The sequence below is a fragment of the Morus notabilis genome, unplaced genomic scaffold, assembly GCF_000414095.1.
Source record: "Morus notabilis unplaced genomic scaffold, ASM41409v2 Scaffold637, whole genome shotgun sequence".
Lineage (NCBI taxonomy): Eukaryota > Viridiplantae > Streptophyta > Magnoliopsida > Rosales > Moraceae > Morus > Morus notabilis.
Window position 1 is genome coordinate 317,389 of NW_010362898.1, and position 11,284 is coordinate 328,672.

The 11,284-nt window shown below is 34.6% G+C and overlaps 1 protein-coding gene and 1 non-coding gene across 2 annotated transcripts; both read right to left on the reverse strand.

Annotated features, from left to right (window-relative positions):
- Window positions 1-529: 529 nt before the first annotated feature.
- LOC21396087 (pectinesterase/pectinesterase inhibitor) lies at window positions 530-3,636 on the reverse strand. The gene is made up of 2 exons (XM_010103169.2): window positions 2,602-3,636; window positions 530-1,476 (listed from the first exon to the last, which is right to left on the reverse strand). The coding sequence occupies exons 1-2, from the start codon at window positions 3,566-3,568 to the stop codon at window positions 785-787; spliced, it is 1,659 nt and encodes a 552-aa protein (XP_010101471.1). The 5' UTR covers window positions 3,569-3,636; the 3' UTR covers window positions 530-784.
- Window positions 3,637-8,121: 4,485 nt separating this feature from the next.
- On the reverse strand, window positions 8,122-8,228 carry LOC112092523. Its single transcript, XR_002902626.1, has one exon. It is a non-coding gene; the product is annotated as a small nucleolar RNA R71 (small nucleolar RNA).
- Window positions 8,229-11,284: the final 3,056 nt, after the last annotated feature.

Below are 11,284 nucleotides of genomic sequence, written 5' to 3' on the forward strand. Positions count from 1 at the left end.
GAAAGAAAAAAAAATGTAATTAGCTTTTTTTCTTATGATAAAATTTGATCATGTACTTAAGTTATGATACTTGTTTTTTTTTTTTTATCATTTTATGTGAGGGTCTTTTTGTCATAATAAATTAAAGTTTAAAAAGGATGTAAAGAGTAAAAAATGATGTGTGAATAGAACTACCCATTATAATCTTCTTAGCAATATAATGATGCTGGGTATCATATTTATTTTGTTCCGTCATAATTTTTTTAGGTGCATATCCCTTGAGGTCATGTCCAAATTGTAAGAACTAGCAAACTTATCATAATTTATGTCCGGAACTTTTTGAGAAAACGGTGCATAGATCCTGCAGAATTGACATATTGTAACGGATTTGTTATGATGATCAAGTAATTGGTTCAAAAGCCACATAGTAACATTATTGATAAGGGGTATAATGTGGAATTTCTTGGAGGGCCCAATTATATAACATATGCTAGAAATGTTCCAACACAGTTATACGTGATTGACGCATGCTGAACATATGAGATTGCAATTGCATTAAAAGTCACATAGTACTAATATTACTCATCATTGGTGTTACACGTCATGGCTAGTTATAATATATGAAATCATCCAACTCCTCTCCACATAAAGACCATAAAGTAAACCCATCAAACACTTGATATTGGCGACCTTCCAACATTTGACACAGAGAAAGGGTAAAACAGGAATATTATACAAGATTTCGCTTATTGAAACAAAGAAGAAATACACGAAACCACGCAAAGCCATTTCCAGAAAATTACATTCACAACCCCTCCGTGTAAGCCACCCCAGAATTCTTCAACCAATAACCGCCTTGGATGAGCTCCGCCACTGTGAACTTTTGGGCCTCTGATGGGCTGGTAATTACATGATAACCGGCCCAATTCACCCTCTTGCTAGTTCCCGCACCCGGGCCTTGATTCGCGTATTCCCCATAGTACAGCGTCTTCAGTGCAAAATCCTTGTCCCACTCAGCCCAACCAGCTGGATCAATAAGGTCACCAATGGTAGACTGCATGACGACAGTTCTTGAGTACTCCTTCCACGGACGGCCCAAATACGACTTGTACGAGGCCTTAACGGGCTCGAGATCTGAGCTGGCGGAGATTTCACATTTCTGGATCGAAGTGCCGGTGTTTTGGTTTGGGTCGGTTCGGCCTTGGGCCGTGACCATGTTTTTCTGCCCACTCATGCCCTTCCGGGCAACGAGCTTGCAGTTCTGGAACACGACGGCGGCGTTTCCGAAGATGAAGTCGACGGTGCCGGTGACGGTGGAATCTCTGTAGAATTGGCGGTTGGAGTGGGCGTAGAGAGTGTCTTGGTAAGCGTCAATACGACACCGGTTTATGACAGACTGATCGGCGCCGACTCGGAGAGCTACGGCTTGGTGCTTTTGTGGGCCCGCCGTGTTTTGGAACCATATGTCTTGGGCTATGAATCCATCGCCGACAGCAGCTGCAGCGGTAGATTATAATAATAATTTAATTATAATAAGCGATTAGATATTATTTACCTTAACCAACAGACACTGGACATGTGAGTGATAATGTTTTATATTTTTTATGTATTACATATGTCTAGAACGTTATTTTTCTCCAACCACTCTTGACAAGATGTGTAACATACATAGTCAATGTTGTCAACTTCAAAAATTTTATATTAATTCTCTTTCTCCTGCACTGTTGAAAATTATGCTAAAAGTGTGTATATATATTGTTGACGGTGATAACAGAATAATAATAATTTTTTTTAAAGTTAATACAAATTAAATGAACCAGAATACAATTAAAAATAATTAAACAATAAGAACATATGAGAATTATAGTGGTTCACCATTAATTTGAGAGCTACGTTTATTATGAGGATGAGAAAATTCACTATTTTGAAAGAGAATCTACGCACTAATGCTCAAAATGAGACTTAGAGATTTTATGACTCATGATCCCTTATTTATAACTTAAGTTACCGCTCATAAACTTTTCCTATTTGAATTTGGGTTGTTTTTCTTATCTTTTGAGATAGTTTCCCAAAAGATAGAGATTATAATCCATCAGGATAGTTTTCTTATTTAAATTTCATATATTTAGTTTATAAATAGCAAATCTTCGAGCAAATCTTGCGAATCTCATTTTTTGTGTCGTCTCGACTTCGTAAACGCTTTCAGAAGTATCTTCGCCTACGATTGCGAATATGGTTGGCTTCATGTTGTCTTTTGTATCATTTTTGAGCAGTTGACTTCCTTCATATATTTAACACTTTCTTCTAACAGTTAGCTCATACGAGAGTTGTTTACTGACATGGTGAGCTGTCCTTGAACATTTTGTCTTCTCATTTAAAGCGTGTGAGCTCCATCTAAAATATTATTTAGAATTCAGCGTTTCCCACCGTAATGTACTATACTTGTGGATTTTTTATTAGTGACTTGATGATATCCGGTTAGATTTTCTTGCAAATTTGGATATAAGGACAGTTTAATTAATAGTCCTAGAAGTCAAATAAGACTAATCATATAGCTAATTGACTGTGAACAACTTGCATGCCTTTACTAATTATGTGCACTAAGTCATAAGATATCATTACCTACGGTTGCAGAATTGAAAGTGGTCGATCCATCAATAACATTGAGACTACCGGTGATGATAGTGGAATCCATGCCATCCCCAACAAGCATCACATTCTTTTTCTTCTTTCCGATCTCGACATTCTCCTTGTAAGTCCCCTTCTTCACATAAATGGTGAACCTGGTCTTGCTATTGTCGGGTACTGCAGCCACAGCTTCCTTCACGGTCTTGTACTTTCCGCTTCCGTCCTCTGCAACAACAATATCGGCCTTGATAGCCTTCACCGAAGCCTGCAAGAGCCTCCGATCTCCCGCGGTAACCCATGTCGGTAAATCATCGGTCAACGTCTCAATCGCTTCGGAATTCGACGGAAAAACTGAAACAAGAATGGCCAAGGAGGTTCTAGCCCTTAATATTAACTCATTTAGATGAGAATCCATCAAGTTCTTGGCATATGAACCGTCCTCTAGGGCATCTAAACAAGTCACGTGGTTCGTCAAGACGCTACTAAGCCATGCATGCACGTCTTCATGGGAATGAGACGTTTGCTTTTGAAGGAAAAGAGTTGATATGGAATCCACAACCCTATCTTTGGATATGTCCATGAGCTCTGCACAGTCAAGGAGAGTAGCTCGATCCCTCGGATTGTTGATCCGAAGGCGGACATCGTTTGCCATCTTGAGAGCTTGTTGTATGCGAGGTGTGGTTTTTTCTAGGAAGGCTTTGAGCAGATCATGATGATCGGCCACGGTCGAATATTGGCGGGCTGCTTCCGAGACCATGGCCAAGCATGATTCTTTGTCGACCGATTGGTCACAGATTTTGTGTAGTGGCAAGTTTGGAGGAGTACTAAGCGAGGTCGTTTTGATGGAATGGATAGCAAAAAAAGCTGTGCTTACAAGGGCAGCAATGGAGATCAGAAGCAGATAAGGAATCTTGGAGTGGGAAGACTTGGAAGTTTCAAGCAAAGGCTGATTGGTTGCCATGATTAATGGTGGCTGAGATTTCTGTGTGGCAAAGTTGTGATGCCCATGGGAACGCTTAAATAAGAGCGGATTCAGATCCCTCGGCTAAGTTTTAGTATTTTAAATGTTGTCCAGCTAACTAAATTGTCTCACATAATTTAATTCATTTTAGATGGGAAAACACATAAAAGTCAGTTGAAAAGCATTTTAAATCTTTTTAATGATATGACATAGTGTAATTTATTGGATAAAGAAGAAAAATAGTCAGAAAATATGATTCCAAAAGATCAATTAGGTCCAAAGGGAAAAAGACATTAATAGGGGTTCTACTTCCAATGTTGAACCCACCAAATGTATCAAACACTTGTAGCGGATAGTTTTTTTCTTTTTTTTTTTTCTTCCTGTTTTTTAATTATGCTCATAATTATCTAAAACATGTTGTAATTAATTATATTTCTGGAGTTTAAAATATGAAAGTATAGATAATGATTAGGGTAGCACCAGGAATAATTAATAGATTAATGACACCTTTTCTTACCCTTTTTTTCTATATTGTTTCTTAAAAGATACTTTGTTTAAGAAATTCTTGGTACACTTTTGGTATTGAGCTTAATAAGAATGGATGAAACTCACTCTCTTTTAGTATGTGGTGTTAAATGTCAGTAGTGTCCATTAGTGCTGTTTGTTGGGCCTATTTAGTTGAGCTTCATAAAAGTTGTTTTCGGCTTCCTGAGATCAAAAGCTACTAAGTGTTAGATGCTTTGTCGTGTGTTGGTTCTCCAAAATAACTTCTGATTAAAGTTACAAAATATGTCTTCACTAAAAAGTTCTTTTTTATGGTATTAAAAAGAAAAATATTTTTGAATAGACATTAAAACTTGTATCAGAATTTAAATATATGATATAATAAACGTTATTCTACAATTCTATTGCTTATTAGAAAATTTTAAAACCATTTTGAGTTATATAAGCTCTTTTACAAATATGGTTCTAAATGTGGAGATTAAAAAAATGTGTGTAAGTAGAACCACCCTATATCTAATATAAATCTAGTCTAACTTAATTTAATCTAATCTAAACATACATAAAAGAGGCAAAACCTCATTATTATTCATTTTCCATAGGCAGCCACATGGAAACTTCTTTTTGGTTTTTCCCCTATTCCCCCCTTTTCAGCCTCTTTTTTTCCCCTTCCATTTTAGCCTTATTTTTTCCTTTATTTTTGCTTTCCCTGCTTTTTTTATTTCTTTTAATATTTTTAAATGTTTTTTTATTTTGTTAATTTTTCTTTATAGTCTATTTTTTATGGCATACTATTTAAAAATATTTCTTTTCTAATTTGAAAATAACTTCTTTCGTATGTAAGGTTCTTATATAGGTTTTATTCTTTTTTTTTATTTTTTTCAATAGTTAAGATAACTTTTTTCAAATGTGTCCTACTACTTGTTATATTCTTTTTTTTTTATGATTAGCTCAGTAAAATATTTTTTCCTCAGTTATTTCGCCTACTACTTGTTATATTCTTTTTTTTTTTATGATTAGCTCAGTAAAATATTTTTTCCTCAGTTATTTCGTTTTTAAATAGGTTTTTTTTATTGCAAATTTTAAAACTATTATTACCTAATCTTATCTTATCTTAACATATATAAAATTCACTAAGACCGTTTTTGTCTATGTTGTATCTATGGTGACGTCTCAACTTCATCTCTTCTATATATCTTTGATCATCTAATCTAATTTAATCAAACATACATAAAAAGAGCTAATGCTTCGTTAGTATTCACTTCTCAAGGACTATCCCATGACATGCTTCTACTTTATTTTCTTTCTTTTTATTTTGCCAATGTTTCTTACAGTCTATTTTTACGTGTGCTTTTTAAAAATATTTCTTTCCTATCTTTACTCTTATGAAAATAATTTCTTTCATATGTGTTCTTATATAATTTTTTATTCTTTTTTTTTTTTGTCAATGGCTAAGATAATTTTCTTCAAATGTGCCTTACTAAATTGCTTTCTGTGTCATTCCTTTTTTTTCTTTTTGTAATCTTTTTTTATTATTATTTTTTCTTTTGCCTATTGTCATTTTTTTCTTAATATTCTTTGGCAGTTTATTTTTTTACCATATCATTTTTTTGAAATACTTTTTTATTTCACTTTTTTAATTAAAATAATTCCTTTTTATATACATCTCAACTTAAGTTTTCTTTTGGGTCAATAACTCCTATAAAATCTTATTTCTTTTTTTATAACCTTTTCTCTTTTTGTTTATTTCTTTTTTCAGCTTTTTATTTCATTATTTCTTCTTCTTTTTTTTGCGTATTGTCTTTTTTATTTTTTTCCTCTAATTTTCGTTGGTAGATATTTTTTTTTTTTATAATATCGCTCTTTTAAATATTTTCTTTTTCTCTTTATTTTAATCAAAATAATTCATTTTAAATAGAATCCTATTAACTTTTTTTTTAATAAAAAACTCCTATATAACTTTTAATTCTTTTCGATGTGATTATTTGATTGATTTTTTTTTTTTTTCTCTTGCTCCATTAATGGACTTGGCTTTTAAGGAGACCAAGTATTTTAACCCAATATCAAATATACAAAGTTATTTCTTACCTGGTACGCACGTGGTTCAACTATTATAATAAAGATGTATAGATTAATGAAATGGTTGAACATCATCTAATGCAATAAAGAAATAGATTAATAAAATGGTTGAATATCAGCTAATGCAATGAAGATACAGATAGATAAAATGGTTGATATCATGGGGAAATATTGAATATATATGTTCTAGTGCGTTAAAAAGTAGTTGTACGCTTTTCATGCCAAGGATGAGGTGTGCACATGGTGGTATTATGACACTCATTATCTTTTACCTTGGTTACTCGTAAGCCATAAATCATAATCGTAAGTCTCTTCTGGGGACGGAAAAAAGTAAAAAAAAAATATCTCACTTTAAAGCTAGTGGGATTTTTGTGCTGTAACCATCATGGTATATCGCTTGAAAAATCGAAGAGACAACTACGTTACTTTAGACTTTAAAAGCATGCCTAGAAAAGCAATAAATGGATCAGTGCAAATATGAGACGTTCTTTTCTCTTCTAGATCAGTCTGAAAGAGCCATACACACGATACATATATACTTTTTTTTAGAACACACAATACATATATATATATATATATATGTATGTATGTATGTATACATATATGTATATATAGAAATAGAAATAGAATGCAGTCGCATATGGTTTCAATTTCTTATTTATTTGTCGTCTTCCTCCCCCACTGTCCATCTTGAAATCTCTGTTAATTAACTAAATTGTTTTCTTGCCGGTTTTGCTGGGATTATTATTGAGAAGTCAGACAATAATGCATATTACTTTATATAAAATATGCAGATAAAGTATGTAGTGCATCAAAAAATGTGAAGCTCGAGTGGTTTTTTTAAGGAAAAATTCATAAAGACAGCAAGTTGTTGTTCTATGTATTTTTCTCTCCAGATAAAGTATGTAGTGCATAAAAAAAGAAAAATATATGTGAAGTTATAGTGGCTTTTTTACGGACAATTAATTCATAAAAGACAGCAAGTTGTTCTTCAATATATTTTTTTCTCTCTCCGTATCGCTAAAGAAGATAAAACATAAATATTAAACGTTCTGGCTGCTACCAGTTCCAACTCGTGATTAACATGTGGATAACTGTTTAGCTAGATGGCTTGATTAGTTTGTTTTGTTCTTAATTAAACAGACATCAAATGATGTTTATTGGATTGATCAGCGATAGATATAAGTATTTACATCAGTGGGGAAAAGTTTATAATAATAAGACAAACTTTTAAACTATAACAATAATATTGCAAATTAAAATGAAATTGTTTTTCAATGATTCTTCATAAATGTGTGGGTGTGTGTGTGTGTGTATAAATGAGTTATAGAAAATAAAATGAGAAAAAGTCTACCAATATTCATGCGATAAATTCTTTCTTATATTTGTATTTTGTTATTTAAAAGGGAATTTTAAAATATAAACAAATAGTTGGGAGAAAATTTAGAGCAATATAAAGATAAGAGGAAAGATTTTTACATGAAGACATGGGAGAAAACCCAATAAAGATAGGGGGAAAAAAGTAATACATGAGCAAAGACAATCATGTTAAATAAGTATCTCAAACGTCCTAGTTGTGATGCCCAGATTTCTCACATACTAGTTGGCCAATGCATTGCATGATTTTACATTGATATCTTCACCATACGCGTACGGCCACACCGTCATGCATAATGTTTCCCCCTAATATGCTGAATTTGGATTTCGAGCTGGGCATGATCCAACTCTTGCCGACCATTCATGGGTTAGAAAGCGAAAATTAATACATACATATTAGGGAGTTTGAAGAAGTGGTGGCCACCTTTCACAACCGAGCTGAAGCCATGGACTCTGTGCGATTGAAATTTTTCCCTTTCTCTTTGAAGGACAAGGCTAAAAGCTGGTTGTATTCTCTGCGACCTAGGTCTATTGGAACTTGGGAAGAAATGATGATAGCATTTTTCAACAAATATTTCCCGCACCATAAGACCAATGGTCTGAAGCTACAGATCTCGACCTTTACACATAAGGACAATGAAACTCTCTATCAAGTTTGGGAACGGTTTAAGGATCTGTTAAATCAGTGTCCCCACCATGGTTACGAGAGTTGGCGCATTGTCAGTTATTTCTATAAAGGACTCACGATCCGAGAGCGCCACTTTGTGGAGATGATGTGCAGGGGTGAGTTTCTCCAAAAGGACCCCGCAGAGGCTTTTGAGTATCTTAACGAGTTAGCTAAAAATGCCCACACATGGACTGGTCCAAGTGCTACTGACATCACTAATCAGTCCCGACCAGCTGGAATCTATCAACTAAGGGAAGAGGACAATCTCAAAGCTTAAATTGAGTCTTTGACACAACAAATTGAGACCCTCAAAACCAAAGAAGGTAGAAGAATTCACATGGTTGCTAAGGCAGAGATACAATAGCCTTGCTTTGTTTGTGGAGGGGTGGAGCATCTAGCTATGGATTGCCTTGCTTACAATGAAATGAGAGGGGTTTATGATGAACAATGTAATGCCTTAGGGACATACAACAAACCTTTCTCTAACACATACAATCATGGCTGGAGGAGCCATCCAAATTTCAGTTGGAGAGACTTCAACCAAGTGCAACCATCAAGAGGACAATGTCGAGCTGAGCACAGCTGCAACCACCAAACGCGTATTATGCACCTCAATACAATGCGCAATAGCTGAGGAGTTCTCTTGAGAACACCTTGCAATCTTTCATGGAAGCGCAGAGTAAGACGAATCATAAGTTTGAGTCACTGTTGGCACAAATGGTGGAAGAAAGTAAAGAAATAAAGAGTCAGATCATGAAGCTGACTAGAGCTTTGGCTGTTCAGGAATGTAGTAAGTTCCCTTCACAAGCTCAGTCAAACCCAAAGGGCGAACATATGGTGCAGACCTCTTGTCCTAATAATCAAACTATTAAGGAGGTGAATGTCGTCATCACTCGTAGTGGTAAGATTTTGGATAAACCATCAATAAGTGCCACCACTTTGAGTAGTAAGGAAGTTTTCCCTGAGAAAGGTGAGCCAACGAATGTTTCGATAAATGTACCTTTTCCCCCAGCTCTGCATCCAACTGGGAAAGTGCCGGAACACCAAAGTGAGATCCTAAAGCACTTGATTCAAGTGAAGATTAATCTTCCTTTGCTTCATGTTATCAAGCAAATGCATGTTTATGCTAAGGTTATCAAGGATCTGTGCACGGTCAAGAGAAAGCACCATGTCAAAAAGACAACATTCTTGACAGAATAAGTAAGCGCGGTGATCGAGCAGAAAACACTGCCCGAGTACAAGCATCCCGGTTGTCCCACCATTTACTGTCAGATTGGGACTCATGATTTCAGCCAAGCTTTGCTTGATCTAGGAGCAAGTGTTTCCGCAGCTAGCTGATAGATCAATCAATAAGCCTCGGGGGATAGTTGAGGATGTTTTGGTTTAAGTTGATAAATTCTATTACCCCATTGACTTTCTAGTCTTGGATACTCAATCCATGGTGAGTATGGAGTCTAAGATTTTCATTATCCTTGGAAGACATTTCCTTGCTATAGCCAATACTCTCATCCACTGTAGGAATAGTCTGATGAAAATATCCTTTGGGTACATGACTTTGGAGGTGAATGTTTTTCACAATGCAAAGCAACCACGTGATGATGACGAGTGTCACCAAACATTTCTGATTGACACACTCATCTCAGAGGAGGTTCAGCTGTATAGCAATTCTGATGATCTTGACGATTTCCTCCGCATTTCTAAATCTAAGAGTTCCGGTCCTTGTGAGTTGGCCAACAATGTTGCCATTTTCAAAGACTCACAAGGCAGAGAAACTACGCGTGTTACGCCCCGAAGCCGGGGTTGGTGACATGAAGGCTCGATTAGGGCTTAAACACGATTAATCATAAAATATTAAGGAGATTCCCAAACGAGTCCCACATTTCACTGAAAATAAATTACTGGCTACAAGAGGTTTATAATTAAGCCTCTAACATCATTCAGGGCTTCACCCACATGATATGCAATATTGTGTTAGTAGCCGAATCGAATTCGGATGCGGAAGCGTGGCGAGAGGGCAGATTAAGTACAACAAAAATTTTCATAAAACTTTTGAGATACTCTATAGATTATATTAATTTATGCACGAATAAATTAATCACATTAATTTATATATCAAGAACTCAATTAGAAAAATACCTAGAGGCCGACTCGGATGATAACTTAAGTTCTTTGACCACAAACAATCCTTGCTCCAATCTTTGTGTTTAGAAAATCAAAGTCTTCCACGTCAATTCCTTGATTCCACGTAGACGTGTGTGTGGGCACACTCGAGACTCAAATGGTTTTGATTAAACACTCGAATTTTCCACAAACACCAACGCATGCACGATGTGGAATTTTTGAGAGAAAAATTTTTTCTTCTCTTGCTCTTAGGGAATTCGGCCAACCCTCTCTAAATTAGGTTAAAAAATTATCTCGCGCAATTTTCATCATCCCTTATTTATATAGTAGAAGTCCAACTTCTAGAAGGAATCAAATCTCTCTCTCCTGTTTGAATTTTGAACAAAAAATTATCTTCTTCCTTATCCATTATGGCCGGCCATCCCTTAGGGTTTTTACCCTGTATATGGCGCCAATCTCAGATAAGGAAGGAAGAGAAAATCATCATTTATCCTGTAGTCCAATTTCAATTCAAATTCAAATTCAAATTTAAGTCAAACTTAAATTAATTTGAATTCTAAATTGAATAACTTATCAAATAAGTTTAAAATGATAAATTTAAATTATATTCATGATTCAAATTCAAATTTAAATAATCACATTATTTAAATAATAATTAATTCTCAATTAATTAGTTTTTGAGTATTTAATTTTAGAATTCCATAATTTTAAAATTCCCATTTTGTCCTTTGTGTCTGGTAGAATTACAAGGACGATGCGGGGACTTATGGACCTATAATCCCGAGCTCCAATAAAATTAATAATTAATTAAACACTTTAATTAATTAATTAATTCTATTAATTCTAATAGTTACTCCACTATAAACTTGAAATTGAGCTCTCGAAATTATAGACATTAATTACTTCTAAACTATGAAGTGTCCATTTGATATAGTCATTGCATATAGATCAATCCTCCATAAATAATTCAT

Coding starts and splice junctions, on each gene's coding strand:
- LOC21396087 (XM_010103169.2), bottom strand. CDS start 3,568: ATGGCAACCAATCAGCCTTTGCTTGAAACTTCCAAGTCTTCCCACTCC. Junction 1,477..2,601: donor TTTCAATTCTGCAACCGTAG/GTAATGATATCT, acceptor CTACCGCTGCAG/CTGCTGTCGGCGATGGATTC.